The following is a 24,367-nucleotide window of genomic DNA, read 5'->3' on the forward strand; positions in this document are numbered from 1 at the left end:
AATTAATGAGGTGTGATTTCCAAGACAGTGTTCTGGAGATGGCGTTAAATCCCCACTTCTTGCTGTACTAGGCACGTGGCTTCTCTCAGGAAATTGTGAAGTTATGTAAAACAAGAGGGGGGTTATGTTTGGGAGGCCAAGCCAGCCTAACTTGTGAATGGAGGTTTGTCCCAAGGGGTCCCATCCTGAGTCCTGGTTGTCCATCATGTCTACCATCGTTTAAGGTTTCCCGTTCATCTGCAACATTGTACCCACCCCTGCCCTCCCCAGCCCCTGCCCCAGTGAACCTTCTCTTCAGGGGTAGTGTCTAAGGGCAAACCACATGAAAGCAGTGCTTCTCAAACTTTTGGCAGACATGACATTAGCTGGGGGTGGGGAGGCTCGTGAAAAAAGCAGATTTCTGGGTCTCACCTCAGAGGTTCTGAATCAGTGGCTCTAGGGAAAGGGTCCGAAACTGCCCTTTAACAAGTTATCTGATGGAAGGGTCCCCTGGTCACACCTGGATAATTTGTTTTGGCCCTACAGAATGAGCAAAGACATGCAGGTAATGTGTGATCTTATTTTCTGGAAATAGAGCTCTTGTGCTGGGCTGTTTTATAAAAAAGAACCCTTTTCTCTACTTGTTGGTCAACTTTGGCTGAACATTAGGAGTTCCTGGAGTGTGTCCCAGTGTTGCATTATGAAGAATGTAAGACATATAGAAAACATGGAAGAATTGTATGGTGACCACCCATATGCCCACTGATTAGGGTCTGCAATGACATTTTGCTATATGTTTGCTCCGTCACACATCCATCCACCAATCTGTCCATCTGTCCATCCATCCATACACCTACCAATCTATCCATTTATCTATCCATCTATCAATTCATACATACATTTATTCTTCCACCAGTCTATCCATTCACCAATCCATCCATCCATCCATCCATCCATATTATTATTTTTTGGATGCATTTCAAACTCAGTTGCAGACATGAGTACCTTCCATCCTTGTATACTTCAGCATGCATACCATTAACTAGGATTCAGTTTTTGTTCGTGATTCTCTATTTCAGGTAAAATTTACATACTGTGAAATGCACAACTAAGTGCACCATTCACTTCCTGACAAATGCCCATACCCGTGAAACCCAAGCCCGTATCATGATATAGAGCATTCCTTCACCCCAGAAAGTTCCCTCACGCCCCTTCCCAGTTAATTCCTCCTCCACTTCCCCACCAGAAACAGTCAATATTCTGATTTTTTCAAACTGTAGTTTAGGTTTGTCTGTTATAGAGTTTTATATAAAAGGAATCATACAGTGTTTACCCTTTTGCTTAAGGCTTTTTCCTCCTGGGCAGCTTTAAAAACTCCCAATGTCCAGGCTGCACCTCGGAACAACGGCATCAGTATTTACATTCCCCAGGGGACTGCAGGATGCAGCCAAGTTTGAAACTCACTTCTCTGGAGAGACTTCCCTATCTCTACCCATCCCCACCTTAAGCCCTGTCTCTCAACTGTCCCATCATAGCGGTTAACGTTCTCACATTAGGAAATTGTTTTCCTAGAGACCCATCCTCCCATAGGTGTTTTTTGGTTGGTTGGTCTTTTTTTACGGGGGAGAGGCAGACTTTTATATTAGCCCACAGAACATTTAGTATTCCTGCAGAAGTGGCTGCTTTGGGGGTGACTTTGTCAAGGTCATCATTTCACTGACGGTCATTCTGCATATGACCAAGGGGCCCCCGTGCTTCCTTTCGGAACACAGGAGGCCTTAACACAACCCCTGAGTACAGGAAGCAGTTTCAGAAAGGTCCCTGTCCCAGGTTAGTCCCGGTCCCTCTGCACTCTGGCTTCCAGAAGGACCGAGGCCCAGCCTCAGAAGGCATCCCTCTACCTTCTCATTCTCCCTCCAAAATCATTAAAAACAAAACAAAACAAAACAAAACTAAAACTAAAATCAGTAAAGTATTGAGCTCTTCAATTTAGTACTAGATACCTGGGAATACTATCTGATGTACTATTACTAAGAGCCCGCCACAGGTTTAGTTTGCTTTGATCTTTCATGACTGTAGCTTCACATCCAGCTTTTACCTTGGGGCTCACAACTCAACTGTGACGGGGGCCTTGTTATCCCCATCTGCAAAGGGAGAAACTGAGACAGAGGGAGATATCCTGAATCATCCACATAACTGGTCCAGGACTTTTTTTTTTTTTTTTTAATTAATTTATTTATTTTTGGCTGTGTTGGGTCTTCATTGCTGTGCGTGGGCTCTCTCTAGGCGTGCAGGCTTCCGTAGTTGTGGTTCACAGGCTCAATAGCTGTGGCACACGGGCCCAGCCGCTCCACGGCATGTGGGATCTTCCCGGACCAGGGCTCGAACCCGTGTCCCCTGCATTGGCAGGCAGATTCTCAACCACTGCGCCACCAGGGAAGCCCCAGGACTTTTCTCTTGATTCTGGAGCTGCTTCTGTAGTGTTACTCAAAACCTTTTTGTGAATCTCAGGCCCCTTCAGAGTAACCGATGCAAGTATGGACCTCTCCCTAGAAAAACTGACAAGCTCTACTCATCTGATATTAGGGGTTGGGGGAGGCGATTCATAGATCAGCTGAAGCCCTTGCAAGGTAAGAACTTCTGCTTCAAAACATAATTGTGTGGTTTATAAGCTCGTGTCTATTGAGCAGTGTGTCCCAAATACATGCTAAGCCTTTCCAAACACTGTATCATTTGACCATCCTGAGAGGCGGTGAATCTGATATTCCCATTTTACAGACAAGAGACTTGAGGCTCAGAGAAAGGAAGAACTTAGCCAGCCCCACAGTGGCCAAGTTGGTGACTGGGTACCAAAGGAAGGCACATCCACACAACCTGACTTCAGAGCTGCAACTTGAAATGACCACCCTGGTATGAACTTACATAGAGATTTAAGAGGTTGCCAACCAAGGTTGTCATAAATGGTGGGTGCTCATGGCTAGAGAGGGCAGTGTCTTTGAGTTTCTTTTTTCTTTTCTTTTCTTTTTTTTTTGGCGTGGCATGCGGCATGCAGGATCTTAGTGCCCCCTGCAGTGGAAGCTCAGAGTCTTAACCACTGGACCGCCAGGGAAGTCGCAGTCTTTGAGTTTCTTGCTGTCCCTTACATCAGACAGCCCTGATTGAATCAATGGTGGGAAATTCACGTTACTTCTTTGTGTCCCCCCTGGCCTTGCCAGCGAGATGGAACAGCCAGCGTTCACTGTGCTTTTCTCCAGCTCACTGGTGTGGTGAGATCTGAGTCATAAAACGGTCGAGAAGCACTTTGTAGACAAGGAGGAGGGAGCGATTCATTATTTGCAGAGCAAAAACCCACTTGGGGTGAGCTGCCTCCTGTCCCTTGAATGTCCACACACGTTAGATCAGAATCGCTTCCCCAAGCCTATCAGAAAGTTAATAAACCGGGAAGGCTCTCATGGGATTTTGGGGCCCCCCCCCCTTTTCATTTTAATAGCAGTGAGTGCTAGTGAGAGGAGGAATTTGCTCTTGGAGAACAGAGATCTTACAGTCCCCAGCCTTGCCCCAGTGCGCGGCTTTAGTCGTTTGAGAAAGGCTGCCAGAAACTGAGTAAGCCTCGCCAGGGGAAAACAACAACCGAAACCTCCCAGCACCCCAGAACCTCTGCCACCTGCTCCCGTGAAAAGGCCAATTCAGTCGGCTGCAGTGGAAAACATTCTCGGGGCCGTTCGTTAGCAGGCTGCGACGCCGTTTGGCCATGGATTTCAATATTCCCTTGTAACGTTTTACAACCCAGACCCGGCGACAATGCTGTCATTCATTGCATCCGCTCACGTGGAACAGAATGTGAGAGGGAGGCGGAGCTGGGGAGAAGCTGGTCTGCAGCCCAGGCACCCAGGGCGAGCTGAAGTACTCAGGACCCTGGTTGGTGTCCAGACTGGACAGAGCGCGTCCGTGTCTGCAGGAGACAGCGGAGAGCGGTGGGATTTGACATTTGGTAAAGCAGGATTGATTGACAGTTTGACCGGTAAAGGTTGGTGGTGCCTGGTGTAGCCAATATCTAACTCTGGCATCATAGAGGAGGATGTCATATGTAACAGAATGGTTGTGTCATCTCAGCAGCGATGGGAAGGCAACAATTCCCTATTATCAAGTATAAGTTGGCAAGAGCTTTGGAATAACCCTGACCTGGAGTGCAGCTCAGCTTTACCTCTTCTTAGCTGGGTGATCCGGGGCAAGTTGCTTAACCTTTCTGAGCCTCATTTTCTCTATCTCTAAAGTAAATCTAATCATACTGATGAAATGGGATTCTTGCCAGGATCAGGTGAGGGAAAGCGTGTCAGTCAACCAGTACAGTGGCTGGGACATTAGGACATACAGAGAGAACAACGTGGATGATGAAGAGGAAGATGAGGATGAGGATGGTGGAAAAACAGTCCCCAGTTGCTGCCCTCTTCCCAGACACACGAGGGCTTTTCAACTTTCACTTTAATTCTCTGGTGTCCTGGATTCTTCAATGATGCTCTCCAACTGTGGAGGAAAATAGTCTATCTTCTCATCACAGGGACTTTAGAGGCTTTTGCTGTGTTGCTACTCACTGAGTTCCTTTGATTGGTCCATTGATGAGCCCAGGAAAAACAATCCCGGGAATTCCCTGGCGGTCCAGTGGTTAGGACTCGGCGCTTTCAATGCCAAGGGCATGGGTTCGATTCCTGGTCAGGGAACTGAGATCCCGAAAGCACTGTGGCCAAAAAAAAAGATGCCAATGTTGTTTGTTGGTACCATTTTCTTCTCTTTGCCTCTGTAACCCCATCCTGATTGAGAAGTCACTCTACTCTTCCATGCCTCAATTTTGACACCTGTCAGATGGATTTGGGTATGTTGCATTTCAGGCATCAAGAAAGATGTGCGTGATTGATGGTGGGAATGATGTTTCAAGTTCTTCAGAGAGGAACAAACTGAGAGGGACAAGTGGTTATTGGGATAATATGCCTTTCCCACTTCTGTGAGTGTTAGTAATCAAAAGCAGAATTTGGCCTTTCCAGAGAGTAATTTTGCAATTTGGCAGTGCTGGAAGGGAGAATTCCACAGAGTCCATTGATACATTCTCTTGTAAATTCCCTCAGCCAACATTTTTTAAGAGTTATTTTCTTTAATTAAAAAAATAACGGTCCCCGTTAAGAATATCAAACTAAAAGAGATTCCCCCCTTCCTGTTGGATCTCTGACAGTCCAGTACTTGAACTAAGCAAGACCTAAATAGAATTGCCAGTGAGATTTGACAACTTCTTTGTTTTTTTATTATTATAATTTTTCTTCCTCTTCTTCTTTTTTTTTTTTTTGTTTCCATTACGTAGCTTCAGCAGCCAAGGGAGAACTATAAAGCTAATTTCATTCCTTTCAGCCTCCTGGCCCCAGAAGGAGAGTCTGAGCAGTGGAGCTGCTCAGGATGGCTCCAGCTTTAGTTCTGAGATGACACAGGCCACGGGAAAGCTGGGCTAGGAGACCCCTGGGTGTCGTGAGGGTGTCTGTAGCCTCATGGAAACTTGGCAGACACTCCATTGTCCCCTGTCTGGTTACTCTGACGTACTTTCAGATGACAAAGGCAGGGGCCCAGGGTGGAGATGGTCATCCCCCTGAGGGATGGGAGAAGTGAGAGAGGAGTCTTGGGCCCCAAACACCCGCACCACCAAAAGCATATTATGTTTTAAAATTGAAAGAAGTCAGTAGGAGATTGGCTAGAAGTAATTCGGGGACAGTTGGGTTAGAAATCTGGTGGTGTCTCTTTGTAGCTCTGTGATCCTGGGCAAGTTATTTAATCTGCCTGGGCCTCGGTTTTCTAATCTGTAAAATGGGAACTAAAGCAGTACCCACTTCATAGGGTCATGGAGAGGATGAAGTGGGCGGATGCAGCATTCTTCAAAATGTGCTAGGTGTAGTGCTCTTTGAATGTAAGATAATTTCAGGTCTACCTTTTGATTTTAATAGGTATTTACTTTAAATTGCATTAGAATAACTATAACTAGTACCACAAACCCCTAATTTCATGGATATTACTACTCAAAGTGAGGCAAAACATATTTAGATAAAGAATTCATTTTAAAAATGGAATAAGTTAAAGAACAGTTGGTTCATGGCAAAAATCACAGCTAAGTTCGGGCTCTCCGGATACATATTTCTTCTAGAGAGGCGTTCTTACTCTGTTTAAGGCCATGGGCCTCTCTGGCAGTCTGGTGAAGCTTAGGGATCACTTCTTAGAATAATCTGATTAAATGTGTAAAATAAGATGCATCGATTGCCAAGGAAGCCAGTTATATTAAAACACAGTTGTCAAAATCTTTTCTAAATGGTGATATAGTAGTATGCGCACTTTATGAATGTCTTAAGTAACAGGATCTAGTGGCAGGTCAAAAACGACTGTATTTTTGTAGTCATCATGAGCATAAATGGTGTCTGGAGACACATACAGCTGCAACGGGATGTGAAGCTATTTTGTTTCTGTTGATGACAGTCGCTAGGGCTGCTAACCGAACCGTGGCTTGTTGCCGACACCCAAACAGAAAGAAATACTAAATTCCAATTCAAGATGAGTGAAAACAAAGACATCATTTTGAAAATCTAAGTTTACACCCCTAAGTTTTTCCCCAAAGTTAAGATCTCCAAGTTAAGGAGACAGGCTTATGGCACTGCTTCCTCCCGAGAAATTTTATGGGCTGAAAGCACGAGTCATTTTGTAACGGCAGTCACGATAGTTTCTACTATGTGCCAGACATTTTCTAGAGTGTACTGTTGGGTAATTTCAACAATCTTGAGAGGTAACTGACGCTCAGAGAGATTGTGTCTTGTCCAAGATCACACAGCTGTTAGATGGTACGTCTGGTATAGAACATATATTTTCCTGAATCTAACACCTTTATTCTTCCCACTATACCCTGATGCTTAGATACTCAAGTAAAAATCACAGCCCAGTGGGTTATCAGGGAAGGGAAGGTGTCCGGGGGACTCAGGGCTGACTGCTGTGGTTTCTCCAAACTATCTCTGTATTTCTCCCATTTTGCAGATGAGGAAACTGAGGCTTAGCTAGGTCACCTGCCAACTCTATGACCTTTAGCTGAGCTCTGTGCTACAGACTTGGTGGATTGGAGAACCCATTTCTGTGGGTTGCGTGAAGAAGGGACGTTTCCTGAGGGGTATTGCTAGCAGCTTTGCTGGATCCACAGATGACCGGAGATCGGATTCAAATCCTGCTCTGCCCCTCTCACGTCTAGGGACCCATCTTGGGGGAAATGCGGGGGAAACTTGGAGTATCTTCAACTTCATTTTCATTTTGCTTTCCAGCCAAGCAGGTCCTCCCCTGGGAGTTTCAGCTCTGTTTCCATTGCGTTTTGCCAGGCGCGGTGGTGCGGTGGGTGGGGATGGGGGGAGGATGGATGGAGAGCCTGGAGGGTCATACGTCGCTCTGGGAGGCTGTACGCGCTTCCTTTATTTGTGTATTCCTCCTAAACTAGTCCTCCCGCTCCACTGTAATAATAATTATTATATTAATAATTCATATAATAATTCTGTTAATAACTGGTAATAGTAATTATTGTTTTCAACATGGAAGTATTCATCTAAACTTCGTAAGCGCTCACTGTAAAAAGAGCCAAGCCGTGCAGACGTGCAGAAAGTAATAAGTTGATCTAAAAGGTCTCCCGTAACCCCAACTTCTGGAGGGAACCTCTGGGATTCATTTCATAATCCAGACCATGTTGTTTCCTCCTTCTTTAACTTAATTCAGCTCACACAGATTTCTGAATTTGTGCATATCCAGCCTTCTCATCCTTTTCAAGGCTGCATAATATTCCATCGTTTAGCTCTATCAAAGTTGACGCTACCATTAATGAGGACATTTAGGTTATTTCTGGTTTTTTCCCTTGTTACAGACAGTGCTGCAGAGAAAATCCTCATACTTACGTCTTTGGGTACTGACCTGATGGCTTCTTGGGAAAATCCTTCGTAATGGGATTGCTCGCTCCATGTCATTGTATATTATTATTATTTTTATTATTATTATTATTGTTTTGGCCACGCCTTGTGACAAACGGAATCTTAGTTTCTTGACCAGGGATGGAACCCATGCCCCCTGCATTGGGAGCGTGGAGTTTTAACCACTGGACCACCAGGGAAGTCCCTGTATATTTTTAAAAATGGATGCTCTCGGGAATTTTCTGGTGGTCCAGTGGTTAGGACTCGGGGAATTTCACCACCGTGGTCCCAGGTTCAATGCCTGGTCGGGGAACTAAGATCCTGCAAGCCACGTGGCGTGGCCCCCCCCCCAAAAAAAAAAAAAGGGTGATATCATAGTGCCTTCCAGAAAAGATGGGCAAATCACCCTTCCATCAGCCTACACACTGTACTAGTTACTCTCCTGAACAAGATTTCCTTTCCCCATCCCAAACGTTGGCAGCCCCCTCCTCTTTGTGCATGTGGGAATATTATGGGTCGGGCCGTTCTCTTCTTATCCCCCCCGGATGTTTCTCTCAATTCTCCCTGTTATCTTTGAGCTGTCCCTCCTCTCAGCTCCTTTGCAAACTTACACTCTGATCCCTCTCCCACCCACCTGGCTTCCTTTGGGACTCTTGTGATGCTCAGCACCACTTTCTTCCTTTCCAGGAGAGGTTTCTGTTGAATTTCCCAAACTCTTAGGAGGAAAAAAATGGTCTGAAAGCTGAAGGGAAGGGAATGTGGAGGACGTATCATAAGAGTGTGAGGGACCAGATTTTGAGCACTTTGGAGGAGGCTCTACCTATGGCATCATCAGCTGAGGCTCAGAAAGGTTGTGGTCCAGAAGTCTGTAAGTGGTGGAGATGGGACCTGAATTTGCATCTGCCTGGTCTTAGTTTCCATGATCTTTTCTCTATCTCCTTTGTCCTCCTTTTTCTTCTCCTTTTCCTTCCCTCTCTCTCTCTCCCTCTACTCTGCCTCCAAAACTGTGACAGTCCTGCTGATGGCTACCATTTGTTGTGCCAAACACCGTTTTAAGCCTTTCACGTGTATTAACTAATTTCCTCTCTCAATAACCCTTTGAACCTGGGGGGTTTTATTATCCCTTTTTTACAGATGGGAAAACCAAGGCACGGAGAAGTTAAGTGTTATGTCATTGGCGACAAGTACAGCAACTCAAAAGGAAAGTCTAAGGCACAAGGAGCAAACTATTCAGATTAGGGTAACCTAGGTTCTTACGTGACTACCCCAGGTGGTCAGCTACCATTCTTTACTAATGTTGGGCAAAGACCGCAGCCCCACTTTAAAGATGGAGACCCAGATGTTAAGTCTCAGTGAGCTCTCAGCTCTTTAGCTTTTGAATTAGGGAATTCAAAGACGTCTAGAATAGGCTAAAATATTTCAACTGCCATGTGTGTTTATTGATTATTGAGAGGGGTTCTCAACTGGGGGGTGCTCATTTACCTTTCTGCATATGTATAGAACTGTTCATAAATCTACTTGCCTAATGTATAAGACATGAAAAGGTGGTGACTAAATATATACATATAGGATAGGATGCATTGGATGCACTTGAGTATAACTGGATCTATTCATTCACCAAAGATCCCTTTGTTTCTTATTCTGTGAGTTTTCTGGTAGAGTCTTTGACCCTGTGGTTCAGCCAGTGGAAGAATCTCTATCAGGCCACTGACCAGTGTTACTTCGCATCTTCTCTCTTTCAGTAAAGAATATCCCGTGGTTCCCAGGAGCACAGTGAGACAGAAAGTGGCCTCCAACCACAGTCCTTTCAGCAGTGAGCCTCGAGCTCTCTCCGCCTCGTCCAACTTGGGGTCCCAGTACCAGTGTGAGAATGGTGTGTCTGGCCCCTCCCAGGACCTCCTGCCCCCACCCAACCCGTACCCGCTGCCCCAGGAGCACGGCCAAATTTACCACTGCACCAAGAGGAAAGGTGAGTGTGACAGCCCTGCCCTCCTGGCCACTGTCTGTACTTCTTCCTTCTTTTCCTTGAAAAAAAAAGTACACATAACTACGTGTATTTATTTTTAAAATGTAAGCAATACAAAACTACATGGAGATTGTAAGAAATTCAAACCATTCAAGTAGAGCTAAAGATTCCTTTGACACGTTCCCCCCCCTTCCTTGGGGAAAACTTATTTGAAATGTTCAGACCCATTTATTTATTTACACTTGCACACACCCACAAATACAAAGAGTTTTGCTTTTAGTTTTAACAGTTGATGTCATACTGCATCTATTTTGCAATTTGCATTTTTTTAAACTTTAGAATGCATCGTAGATATGTTTTCATGAACTTAGAGTGGCCTCATTCTTTTTAGCTGCTGAAGAGAAAGTATTGCCCCAAAAGGATAAAGCTGAGTTTATGTTGCCACTAGTGGTCAGGGAGTGTGCTTCCAGGGAACCTCCTTGGAATTGGATGTGCCCTTTAGTTCACGTGCAGGGTTTCTCCCGGTGGATTCTGAGCTCTTCTTTCCTTTCCAGATTAAATCAATACCGAAAAAGGCAGGGAGGGAGAGAACAAAATCACAATAGATTTTTCTCTCCTGTGCATTCCTTCTTTAAATCTACTAGGCTACTGTCTGAGACACAACCTTGTTTTCTTTGCCAAATGAGACATGGATGATTTTTTCCTAAGGTATCTGAGTCCAGAGGGTAGGTTAAGGAAGGAAATTTCTGGTGGCAGTTTTTCAAGGCAGAATCAAAGGCGTTGATGCGGGCAGTGGGACCAGAGAAACAGATTTGAGTCTCAACTCTGCCACCAGCTTCCTGTGTGACCTCAGGCAGGCGTCCTAGCCCTGCTGTGTGTCAGTTTCTCGCTCTGTAAATGATGCTAAGTTCCGTAGAGCAGTTGGTGCTTGGTAAGCTGGGTGACAGCTATGAAGGAATAAGTGGCAGGTATCCCTCCAGAAAGTGAGTTCTGGGAGGAAATAAAGAGAAGGCTGCTCATCTAGGTGAAGGTTTGGGATAACAGACATAAGGGGAGGGGGCCATGCAGCCTCGTGCTTACGCCCATGGTCTTCAGAGTCAGAAAAGCAAGATGAATCCTACCTTTGCCATTTTCAAATGTTTATGATTAGGGGCGAGTTACTTAGCAAACATCACTAAAAGTTACTCTAAACATCACTAAAAGTCATCTATAGGTTCGGGCCCGTGATTGGACCTGTCTCATAGACTTGGTGTGAAGATGTCATGAAATCATGCTTGTCCTGTATTCAGCACAGGGTTGACTTAATAAACCGGCCCTGTTTCGGTCCGGCAGGCCCACGGCTCTGTCTTTAGAGTGGCCTGTTGGACCTCACAGCCCTAGCAGCCAACACGACGCCTGTCAAAGCCCAGTGCCTGGTGCCTGGACCCTTTTTTTGGGCTGTGCTCGTGGCATGCGGGACCTTACTTCCCCAGCCAGGGATCGAACCCACACCCCATGCAGTGGAAGCATGGAGTCTTAACCACTGGATCGCCAGGGAAGTCCCCCATGGGCTTTCTTTAAAAAAACAAACAAACAAAACCCAACAACTCACTAACCAGAACCTATGGAAAAGGATGCTTTGGCAGCTTTCTCTGGAACAGGGGTGACATGAGGAAAGGAACACGGTTTGGTGATTTGACATTTACGAAACTCACGTTTTGAAAGAGGGAAGAGCTATCATGGGTCCAAGCCTGGGGCTGGGGAGCTGACTTGGGTGAGACTGAGCTTTCCAGACTTACCTGAAGCCCATCCAAGCTCCTTGGATCTGGAAGTCCTGAGCAATATCACCCCATCAGGCCCCCTGGCCCAACTCCCAGCACGACCGCTGCCAGATGGGCTGGAGACCAGATGCCTGCAAACATGCCTCTTCAGGCACAAGCAGGGGTTAAGAATGTCCCATGAAACACAGGTCCCCGCACAGAGATTCTGTTTTATTTTATATTTAAGGGTGCCCTGCCTAGGTTCCAGACCACAGCCTTTTCAAGAACGTTAGTAAGTAGGGACTCTTATTAACCCACTTTACAAACGGGGAAACTGAGGCCCACAGAGGGAAAATTGTGAGCTAATGGTTCTTGAAGGCAGCATTTGAACCCAAGCCTGGTCTGCAGACTCTGCCTGGGCCCTGAACCACCGCCCTATCTGCCTCCATTACCTTTGCTTATGGGCTACGGTCTCCAAATTTCATCGTCCACCAGAGATCTGCTCTTGAGGCTGGGTCAAACATGCTGATTAAGAGCTCACCAGGTTTGAATTAAAGAGTTCTTTCGATTAAATTAATGCCAGACCAGCAGAAGAGGAGGAAGTTACAGAGAATCAGGGCGCTGTTTTGAGTTCAGTATTTACAGCAGCGTCCTTGTAAATCCGCTCCTGGAGGATGCAGGGTGCAGGCTTTGAATGCAAGCCTGATGAACCTCTTTGGGTGATGTGAGCACTTGGTTTGCGTGGGGTGTTGTCCTCGAGTGAACTTGGGATCAACTTGAGGTGGCCCCTGGGGAAGCTCGAGTCAGTGGCTGGTCCGTTGCAGTATGTTCCAGCAGCTCTGACACTTTCCAGCAGTGTGGCCATGGGTCAGTTGCTTCAGCTTTCTCAACTACCTTTTCTGCAGAATGGGGATGACAGTAGCACCTACCCTGCAGGGTTGTTAGGAGATGAAATGAGATAATCCAGGTAGAGCACCTAAAACAGTGCCTGGTACCCGTTAAGTCCTCTGTGGAACGTGAGCTAGCGCTGCCCTTGGGAAACTCACACGGTTGCAGGCAGCTCACACATGAAACGACTCACCATAGATTTGTTTGATGACAGTGGTGATCGAATGCTCGAATGCTATCACGGAGATACGGAAAGTGTTAACAAAAAGCAAAGTGGGGTATCGATTGGACTAGGGTAGGGCGTCAGGGAAGAATTTCAGCTGAGGTCTGCGGAGAGTGGGAGTTGGATAGGAGATTGGGGAGTTGAGTGGGTGTCCAGGTGTTGAGAAGAGCATGCGTGCAGCCCCTCGGAAGATGGGGAGCCCGCTCCCACTGGGGCAGGGGACAGAAGGCCAGGGTGGTTGGAGCACAGAGCAGGGGAAGGTGATGGGAGGGAAGGCTGCCGAGGAAGGCAGAGACTAGCACGGCACCGGCCCTTGTGAGCCATTTTGGGGGGTTCGGATTTTAGCCTAACACCGATGGGCGGCCATTGGAGGGGTTTGAACCCCCGAGTGGCAGGATTCAGGTTATGTTTTGAGGCAGTCACTTTGCTGTGATAGAACTGATGCCAGGGCCCCGTTCAGAGGCTGTTGCAGGCTCTGAGGTGTGAGATGACGGTGGCTCAGGCCAGGGTGTGCGGAGAAGAGCTGGCGATGTCGGGAGAGTCAGGACCTCGTGACTGGTTGAAGATAACAAGGTGAAGAATTGCCCCTCATTCACGGATGCGGGCACTGAGGCTCAGAGAGATTGAGAAACTTGCCCAGAGTCACCCAGCTAGTGAGCCGCTCCGCCCCAAATTCATACATACTGAGGTCTGTGCACTCGGGGTGCAGGGCTCTGTTCACCTCTGCAGAAACCTCTGCCCTTCTCACCTCCCTCCACCCCCCAAAAGGGAGCTCCCAGGGACAGAGAACATTCCAGCCAAGCTCGGTCTGTCCTGCCTGCCTGCCTCGGAGACGACAAAAAGCAATTCATCATCAGCCTCCATTGTAAAGTGATAAGGAATCAGCCGAGGTTTCCTTCCAGTTTGGGACTCCCGTTAAGTGATAACTCCATGGGTGGCTTCCCCCGACCCCGGCCCCTGACTGCCCCACTATCTGACTTCCCCTCATTGTCTGTCTCCTTTCCAACCAGCCCAGGAGGCAGCCCCAATGAAATGTCAAAGGGCCAGGCCGGCCAGAGGGCCCCTTGTGTTTGGACCCAGCTGTCTCCAAACTATCTCTCCCGATGGTTGGAGCCAAAAAAGCTGGGAAGGTCTTTTATCAATGCCACTCAATCAAATCCAGGACCCCAGGGCCTGGGAGAGCACTTGTCTGTCTTTCTTTCCCCCACCCACCCTGACTACCCTCCCCACAATTAGAAACCAAAGGCAACCCAAATAAAGATTTTAGCAAAGCCATTTTCTGCACTGGTATGGAGAGGGAATTGGATATAGTAAAGGGTTTTTGCATCTTCTCAGTCTCCGTAGTTTGTAGAGCGATTCTACCTCCTTTTCTTCACTGGATCCTCACTGCAATCTTTGAGCCATGGGAGATGCCCTCCCATCCCCATTTTGCAGGGGGGAAAATAGAGGACTAGGAGCTTGGATTCCCAAGGTTATGTGGCTGGTGAGTGGCCGATCTGGGATGCGTTCATCAAGTAAATATTAACGGTACACTTACTTTGTACTGGGCACTGTGCTGTGTGCTGAGGACAAGGGGAGAGCAAGATGGAAAAGGTCTCTGATCCCAGGAAACTTATATTCTCACTGGGGGAGACAGGTAGTAAGCAAGTCAGTACATTTCATGGCTTCAGATAGTGGCTGAGATCTGAACTGGAGTCCTCTGATTCCCAATCTAGGATCTTCCCACAGTACCATCCCAGTTCTTTTCACTTCAAAGCTAAGAGCTAACAGCGTGAGGACAAACACACACACAAATCCATCCATCCATCTGTCCATCATCCATCCATCCATCCATAAGTGTCAAGGTTACCACCTTGTCTTACTCTCTGAACACAGTGGGTTGCATGAAGGCTGAAAGGTTGGGGCCGTCTAGCAGAAGGAGCACTGTTTAAGGAGTCCAAAGGCCTGAATTAGAGTCCTACTTCTGACTTGCTGAAGGTCACTCAGCTAAGGAGTGGGTGCTCACTGCTCTACCTCCAGGGTCTCTGTCTGTGAAGACTCCACCACGGTCTTTCGTCTGAATGAACTCCATCAGCAAGGGAAGTGACCCATTTGGGAATGGTGACAATATTTACTCAATGGCATCAGTGATTTGAAAGCAGCTCTGTGAGTTTTCTAGCTCTGGAATCCACCCAAACACCTTCAAGTATTGGATGACCTTCACAGAGCCATCTCTCCAATCTTCCAAGAGGGAAAACAGAGTCGACCCACATTACTTGGGCAGATAGGATTTGAATACTTACTTTAGGTACAAGGAAGATAGAAACTAGATTGCACTGTTACTGTCTCAATTCCTACATGAAATTTAGGTCTTATCCCCACGTACAAACAAGAACTGAGACTGGAATGGTCCAGTGGTTCACCCAAGGTCACGTAGCCAGTGAGTCAGAGACATAACTGTGCCCTGAGATCTGTGTCCTGGATTCATCATTAAAGTCACTTTATCCAGAATCGACAGCCTCTGGAAACACGCAAGGCATCAGGGGTTTTCACACTGCTATGTGGTGACCAGTGGTCAGAATCAGGAAGAGGTTTACTATTGTCCAAGATGCTCCTCGGGGTTCTGGACATTACATCAATATAATTGACCACCCTTACGCAACTTTCTGAAACCAAGCCGTGGACTCATCTGATTGAGGACTTGACCCTTGACTACAGCCCATTCCCCAACCGTGGAAGAGAAACAGGACTCAGCTGGGACAGAGGTCTTTGCTGTTGATCAGCTATCAGGCTCCCAATAAAAAGATAGGAACCAAACCATCACGAAAATAAACACAGAGATTACATCCCAAGCATTTATCACGACCGACGTGAAATTTGGATCCTGGCTTTGGAATTTCTTTACAGTGTGATGCGGACCAAGAGGCACTGGAGAATGCTCACGTCCTGTTTCCATCAATAAGCCAGCATTGAGTTTTTCTTAGGACTCTGCATCAGATCTTCGGGGTATTAAGGATTGGAATGTGTAATTTTACGATTTTCCAAAATGTGCTCTGGCCTTTTTCATATTATTCTTCCTTTTTTACTTGTAACCAGTCTGGAAGGGGATCAGAAACTCGGGAATGGTTAGTTTGCCTTGTTTTTTTTTTTTTTCCTCTTGCCAAGGGTACCCTGCAGCTGTACTTTCTATTATTGAAAAGGGGAACGCCCTGGTTAAATGGAAAACCCAAAGGTTATGATTCCAGCAACAATGGGAACATTCAGATTTATGGATCTTGGGGGGCGGGTGGAAGGAAGAATGGAGGGAAGGAATCAAGGGAGGAGGTGGCCAGGACAAAAAAAAAGAAATAAGTCGAGAGAAGCAGTGTCTTTAAGATGCCCCCAAAACGCCCGGTTGAAAAGTGAAAGAATGTGGACACTTGCTCATCTGGATGTCTTCAAACATCTGGGTGGTTGGCATCATGTAGCTAGAACACCTGGAAGAGTGATGACTGCATTTTTCACTTTTTTTTTTTTTTGGACCAATGTTTGGGCATCCTATGGGTCCCAGATGTGTCCCAGAAAGAGTCTAGCTAAAAATAAGTTAGGTGGGTACAACCTTCGTGTAGATATGTGTTATTTGGGGAGATTTTTGACTTACCTGGGGGTATCACTCGGAGAATGATGCCAGTAGAGGTGTTTGGTGGAACCCACACCTGTTGGTTTATAGTCCACTGTGAAGCCATAGGGCTTCCTGTGGGGAGGATGACTGACTTGGAGCTTTACATCCAAGGACCACCTGCTCTTCACACAGTGTCAGCCTCCTGCCCTTACAGGTCCTGCCCCTGTGCGGGGGAGGATGGAGAGGGGCCAAGGATGTGTGCGTGCCGAGCAGGACCGCAACTACCAGTTGACCAGCACCTGGCACTTGGTAGGGGCTCAGTCAGTATCTGTTGGATGACTTGAGTGAGTGGCGTTGCGTAGTAGAAATCGAGAGAGCTTGGAGGCAAGGTGTGGTCGGCAAGGTGAAGCAGACCCAGCTTTGATTCCAGCCCCTGCTCCTTCCCAGCTGCATGGCCTTGAGCAAGTCACTTCTCTGAGCTTCAGTTTTTGCCTCTAAGAGATGAGAGGGAGAGCAGCCACCTTGAGGAATGACTCTAGGAGATTAGAGTCAGGTCACTTAGTAGGTGCTCAATAAATCATAGCTCTTCTTTCTTCCCTTATTTAGTCCTGCATCCTGCCCACATGCCGTCAACCATCACAGTGGTGACAGTTGTGGGATTGTCCCAGTGTTTCATTTTTCTTCATACTTGCCAAACTCAGGCATATTTCTTTTCTTTTTTTTAAAAAATAAATTTATTTATTTATTTATTTTAGGCCGCATTGGGTCTTCATTGCTGCACGCGAGCTTTCTCTAGTTGCGGCGAGCGGGGGCTACTCTTCGTTGCGGTGCGCAGGCTTCTCATTGTGGTGGCTTCTCTTGTTGTGGAGCATGGGCTCTAGGCACGTGGGCTTCAGTAGTTGTGGTGCAAGGGCTTCAGTAGTTGTGGCTCGTGGGCTCTAGAGCGCAGGCTCAGTAGTTGTGGCGCACGGGCTGAGTTGCTCTGCGGCATGTGGGATTTTCCCGGACTAGGGCTCGAACCCGTGTCCCCTGCATTGGCAGGCGGATTCTTAACCACTGCGCCACCAGGGAAGACCAGGCATATTTCTTAACGTTATTCATTAGAAAGAGATTGGAAGTGAGGAAAGAAAAATCTCCAGTTTGGGGAGTAAAATTCCAGCCAAGGAATGAATCTGTGCGAGGTTTACATCTTGGTAGAAACTCCCAAGTATTGCTTCCCTTGAAGGAAACGCCTGGAGGTGTGTTATTACAGACGAGATCTGCCATGACACAGGTGGTGTTACCCTGGTAACAAGAGCTGCCCTTGGTGATGGATATCAGGAGATTTACATGCTCGATTTTATTCCTTAGCTGCCCAGTGAGGTAAGTATTGCTAACTCTGATTCAAAGGTGATAAAAATGAGTCCCAGAGATGGCAGATGCCTTGCTAGTGTCACACCGACATTAAGTAAAAGAGTTGGATTCAGACTCATGCATGTCTAAGTTTCTTAACCTGAGGTCTGCATTTTAGGGAGTCCTTGAGCCCCCCGAAGTTGTGTGCATCGCTTTGGTCTATACATACACTTCTCAAAACTTCGTGTTTCAGTTTATTTTTCTAGGAGAGAAAAGAACCCAGCTCTTTTGTTCGTCCCCAGAGCGGTCAGTGACCCCAAAGTGGTTAAGGAAGACCCTCTTTCAGAGACAGAACTCTCCCTACTGCTCTCCACTAGGGATTAATGAGTGCTTACAGAAGGGAAGTGACTTGTGCAGCGATGAAACAGCGACACATTAATTGGTACCAACTCAACAGATCGTAACTGGGTCCTTGTTCACATAAGGTATCAGGAAAGGATTTGGGGATTCATTCGGGCTCCCATCCATTTATCCACTTGTCCATCCACTGTTCCATCCGTTGCACAAGTATTTGCTGCGTGTCTTTCTGTCTAGCATGGCATGGAAGAACAGGAATTTTGTCACGAGATTCCTAGGATTCTAACCTTAGCTCCACTGTTTATCAGCCATATAAGACCTTGGGCACGTTTCTTGACCTCTGTGTGTCTCCTTTCATCTGTAAAGTGAGGATACTGAGAGAACCCACCTCATGGGGTTGTTGAGAAGATTAAACGGGTGACCTCATGGAGAGTACTCAGAACAGTGCCAGGCAGAGTAAATGCTGTATGTGTTTTTACTGTTATTGTTGATGCTGTTGTTATTATTTTTGTTACTAGGTACGTCCCAGGTTCTGGGAATACAGTGATGGGTAATCCAGACCATGTCTTGCCTTCATGAAGTTCACATGCTGGGGAGGATGGAAGATAATAATAATAATTGTGATTTATTGAGTGTTCCCTTGTACCAAGCTCTGGACTAAGTATTTAATCTATATTTTCCCATTTCATTGTCAACACTTCCCTTTCTAGAAGGTGCTGTCATGACCCTTTCCATTTTACAGATGAAGAAACTGAGCTCAATTTCCCCAGGTTGCTAGAAACTATACAAAACATCTTTTCTAATGATTGCATTAATGTTCTATTGAGGGAATATACTGAAAATTATTTAAAAAAAAAAAAAAAAGGAAACTGAGCTTGGAAAGGTCAAACTGTTTGCTTAGAACTCTGTAGCCCAAAGTATTAGCCGTGACAGTCCACCCCCTTTTTATCAGAATGGAGGTTGGAGCTAACCATCTTCCGGACTTAATTCTTCCATCCTTGGGCCAAATGGCTGTCTCTGCCTTGAGCTATGGGGTGGCTGATCCTGGCCTCACGGGTGTCTGTCCTCCTGTCTCAGCAGATGAAGAATGTTCCACCACAGACCATCCCTATAAGAAGCCCTACATGGAGACGTCGCCCAGTGAAGAGGACCCGTTCTACCGCTCCGGCTACCCCCAGCAGCAGGGCCTGGGTGCCTCCTATAGGACAGAGTCAGCCCAGCGGCAGGCCTGCATGTATGCCAGCTCTGTGCCGCCCAGCGAGCCCGTGCCCAGCCTGGAGGACATTAGCTGCAACGCCTGGCCCAGCATGTCCTCATACAGCAGCTGCACGGTCACCACCGTGCAGCCCATGGACAGGCTACCCTATCAACACTTCTCTGCCCACTTCACCTCGGGGCCCCTGGTCCCCCGGCTGGCTGGCATGGCGAACCACAGCTCCCCGCAGCTCGGAGAGGGAATGTTCCAGCACCAGACCTCCATGGCCCACCAGCCTGTGGTCAGGCAGTGTGGGCCTCAGACTGGCCTCCAGTCCCCCGGCAGCCTTCAGGCGTCGGAGTTCCTGTACTCTCACGGCGTGCCAAGGACCCTGTCCCCGCATCAGTACCACTCGGCCGTGCACGGAGTCGGCATGGTTCCAGAGTGGAATGACAGCAGCTAAGGCGAGGCCTACTCCTTCACTGCCATTTCCAGAGGGAGGGGAGAGAGGGAGAGGGACAGTCGCAGGGAGAACCCCACGGATGAGATGTCTCATTTCACCCCATGTTCACGTCTGCACTTGAGAACCCCCCACCCTGCCCCAACACTGATGTAATCAGTCGCTTGAAACCACAATTCAAAAAATGTGACTTTGTTTTGTCTCAAAACTTAAAAAACCGACAAGAGGAGATGAGTCTCCGCCCCCCCCCCCCCCACCACACTCATCAACCGGCCACATTCACACCACCTCCAGATGCCCTCCTTGATTTCTTTTCTTTTGGTCTCCAGAAAGTCCTGCCTCCTGGAGTGTTTGATCCTCATGCATAGTTAAGAGTCCTTCCCTGTCTTGGTGTTAATGTTGACGTTGTTATATAATAAATAATAATATATTTTTTTTTCTTTCCATTTTCTTAACGGGACCCAGTCCCTTATTGTGGGGGAGGTCTGAGGCAAGTACGTTTCAAAATATGTATTTGTGGGGTTGCCCTCAAATACTCCTCCACCCCCAAACCTAAATCCGCAACCCTCCGCCTTGACTAAGAAATTACCTACCTCTGCCATGTGGTGTCTCCGATTTTGTCCTCCCTTCCCCATCCTCACGAAGTCCAGTTTCGCCTGCTACCAACCAGTGGAGTCAGGGTAACGCCAGACTCCATCTGGCATCCTATCTTCCTCGGCCCTCCCTGTCTTCCCGGCTCCGTGTTTTTCCCGCCTGCTAAAACGTGGCCTATAGCTTCCCGACCGGAAAGCTTGCTTTGAAAAACTTAAAAAGCCCCGGTTTACATGCGGGCAGAACTGCGATAAGCAAGGCGCAAGCTCTGTGCTGACAAGAGTTGTGAAAAAGCCAAAATAAATATTCGTCCTGATAAGAAAACAAAGCCAGCCCCCAGCTTCCAAACCTCCATCACTGCTGACCCAATCTGGATACAAAGGCAAAAGCCACCATCCTAAAGAAGCAGCCAGACGTGCTTATTGAGGAGTCTTCTCCAGAGACATCACACCAGCACCAAATGCAGGCCAAAACTGTGGTTATTGAAAGCAGAAAACAGTATTAAAAAAAGTGTGTAAGTAAAATGTTATTGCAGGGTTCTTCAGATGTAATATTTTACTGGTACTATTTATTTATAAATAGGAGTTCTAATTAAGTAATAACCTGAAATGAAATCCAGCATGGGAGCTGGCCAAAAGCTTTTAATTTTATTGATACTCAAAACCAAGTTTGCGTTTTTTGTTTTTTGTTTTTTTCTTTCAAATGTGCTTTGCTTTCTTGATTAAAAAAGTTTTGTTTTGTTTTGTTTTTAACTGACCCTAATAAAGAGAACAGGGTAATATGTGAGACTGCGTATGTTCAAGTACGTGAGGGCGTGTGTCTGTCATGTGAGTGTCTATTCGATTATGTCTTTTTATGTTGCTAAGGCGGGGGGCGGGTGAGAATTAAGTACTCGTTTCGTATATTTGTGTGCCAGTTAATGCCTAATAAATACCATGTGCTTACAAAAGTACAGGGACTTGAACACCCATTTTTTCTCCCCTGTTCTTTCGACGGACTGATTTGAGAGGAAATTTGGTGGAGGAAACTGCTTTCTCTGGTTGTTCTCAGGGGTATTTGGAATCCTGTACTTGAGTGTAATGGAGCTGAGTACGTTTACCCACTGGTTTAGGTCTCTGGAATGGAGATATTTGTTTTAACTGAATTTGGGTTGGCATCGGAAAGGAAAAATCATCAGGAATCCCAGCTGATCAAAAAATGATATCGGCCATACTATACGTAACACCTAATCCTTGGTTTCCTGAAGGATCTCCTTCTTTGAGTTAATTTACTGCAATCAAGGGTTTTGGAGGTCCCAATATAGGCAGCTTTACAGACCTTCAATGGATATTTACTTAAAACCCACGAATTTAGGATGTGTGAGTTTGTCCCATCTAACACGTGTAGGGCAGAACAGAGCAGCAAATTGGTAAGTAAATCAGTGCTGCAATTTTTTTCCTATTTTTATAATTTCAGCTCCCACACCTTTCAAATGATCTAGAACCATTGAATATGTCACATCCCCTTAAAACAGGAACAACTGGCTTGTTAATTCCAAATTGTTCACTTCATCAGGTCCCCCTGGACTTTTCCTAGGCAAAGAACTCCCAGGAAGTGTGAATTAATTATACAGAAATGACAATTCAGCTTCTTTCAAGTACAATGGAGAAACTAGGTCAATGGCCTTCCTGTCCCCACAGAGAATGAATGAGGAAAGTTTCACTGGATGAGTTCTGACTATACTCTAAACAGATACATACTTTGATGGGTTAAAAAAAATCTTCGAAAAAATTAACTTCTAAACTAATTTACCAACTCTACAAGATAGGCAGTCTTACTCTTTCTCAAGAGCATCGTAAGAATACAGAATTCACGTCCCCATCCCCAGCACTCAAACAATTGCCTCATAGGAAAAATCATTAAAAGCATGTCCACAGCAAGTTTCATAAATCAAAAAAGGGACACTGTCCTTCCATAACAGATGCAGGTTGACCTCTTTGTGTTCCAGACAGTGGTAATAAAGGAGCTTTTCAGGGAATTGGTAGGTTTAAGGATGTCATATCCAAAGATTCATGTGGTTTTTTCGTCGTTTAGATGTCAAAAGGCACAACACAAATTACTGTATTTCTATAATATGTTTAGTGGATGTTTGCTCTGGACTGGACATGTGATAATTACTGAGGACACAGTGATAGAGGTTGTGTCCTCCTGGAGCTTATGGTTTACTGAGAAAAACAGCCCTTAGGTAATCATCTGCGTAATTAAAGGATTGCAAAGGCGGGGAGAACTATGAAAGCAGCATTCATGATGTCATAAAGAGATAAGACAGGGAGTCCTAACCTGGGTTAGAGGAGCTGAGTCCTGAGTGATGAGTAGGAATTAGCCAGGTGAAAAGTTGGGAGGGAAACATCTCAGGCAGAGGGAACAGCTTGTGCAAAGGTCCTGAGGCAGAAATGGTGATGGAGAAATGAGATAACAGATTCATGAATGGGTAGTAATCACTGAGTCTGCATTCATTCATTTGTTCAACAAGCATGTGTTGGAGTCCAAGCCTGTGTGACAGATAGACACCCTTACTTGTTGAGGACCTACTAATGGTGTTGAGATCTTTCCCAGTTCCCACAGCTGCATATGGCAGACTGGATTTGTGAGCCAGTAGGCTTCTTTGTATAATACTTGGGAGAGGAGTGTTATAGCATTCTTTTGGCTGCGTTGCCCAACACTGAGTATGCAAGTGCAGGACTCAAAATTGTGGGGCAGAGGATCACCAGAGCCATCAGAGACTCTGATCATTAGTATTCTTGAGCTCAGAGAGGTTGGGAACACCCATAACATCACACAGCTGGTGTGTGGCAGAGCTCAGCATGGAACCTAAGTTTGTCCAAGCCTTAGCTTCCTTGGTCACTAAAAGGAGCTATTTCACCTGCTTCAAAGGACTGTTATGAGGTTTAAATGAGATAATATCTCTGGAAATGTCCAGTTAAGTACCTAACACAGTACGTGCTCAATAAACACTTAAAAAGAAAGACATTGATCCATGAAATGCAAGTTACATAAAACTTTTTATTCATTGATTCAGCAAATCCATATTTTAAAAATAATAATACAGGGAATTCCCTGGTGGTCCAGTGATTAGGACATGGAGCTTTCACTGCCGAGGGCCCGGGTTCAATCCCTGGTCGGGGAACTAGGATCCCACAAGCTGCCTGGCATGGCCAAAAAAATAAGAATAATACATGTTGCTAATGAGGAAATAGGAAATTTCATAAACTCCTGGCTGGAATGAAGATAGATAAACTCTTTGGGAGGAGACTTTAGTAAAACAGATCAAAAGCCATAAAAAGGTGCCAATCATTTAATTGGACTATTCTGCTTTAAGGAATCGGTCCTAAGGTCATAATCTGGGGTGTGCATAAATATTTATGTTCTGGGATGTTCATCATGATTGGTTTTTTTATCGTGTTTTTTTAATCATACAAAACTGGAGACAGCCTTATTATACAATATGGAGTTGGGGAAAATAAGTTAACATCTGCCCAGACAGAGCAATATCACTTTGCCATTAAAAACCACATTTGTGAAGACGATTTGAAGAAGATTTCAAGATCCATTATGAGTGAAAGAACAGGTTACAAGAAGCATGCCCACCAGCATCTCAGTTTTACTAAATAACAACAGCATTCATTCATGCTCAGAGGGAAAAAAACCCAGGATGTGTAACACAATAATAATAGTGGTGGGAATTGTGAGCGTTTAAAATTTCTTTGTGTATTTGAATATTTTCCATCTTCTTGTGATGAAGATGAATTCTCTTTATAATTAGGAATAGAATTAGTAGAATAAAATCTAGTTTATTTTTTGGTTGTTGACCAAATCGAGTTTGTGAGGAAGGTGAGGCACCGCTGTCTGCTTTGAGGATGAAAAGTTGGAGATTCCATCAGGGGTGATATTGGCCTTGGCAGTGACAGAGCTGGGTACCAGTACCAGTCGGCTGCCTGCTCAGCGTGGAATGTTCTCCTTGGCAGAAACAAGGAGGCATCTGAATGTATCTCTGGCTCCGTTTTCTGGGATTGATTTTTTGCAGGCTTGGTCCTCTTATTGGGTTAAACTGTTGTCC

The 24,367-nt window shown here is 46.0% G+C and overlaps 1 protein-coding gene across 1 annotated transcript in view; it reads left to right on the forward strand.

The window, feature by feature from the left end:
• The window catches only part of TBX5 (T-box transcription factor 5), a 42,609-nt gene extending 22,926 nt beyond the window's left edge, over nt 1-19,683 (forward strand). Inside the window, exons 7-8 of the mRNA XM_059894445.1 lie at nt 9,683-9,909; nt 19,106-19,683. Of these exons, the coding sequence (XP_059750428.1) occupies nt 9,683-9,909; nt 19,106-19,683 (805 nt within the window). The remainder of the gene's footprint in view (nt 1-9,682; nt 9,910-19,105) is intronic.
• The last annotated feature ends 4,684 nt before the right edge of the window (nt 19,684-24,367 follow it).

This window comes from Balaenoptera ricei, chromosome 14, assembly GCF_028023285.1.
Source record: "Balaenoptera ricei isolate mBalRic1 chromosome 14, mBalRic1.hap2, whole genome shotgun sequence".
NCBI lineage: Eukaryota > Metazoa > Chordata > Mammalia > Artiodactyla > Balaenopteridae > Balaenoptera > Balaenoptera ricei.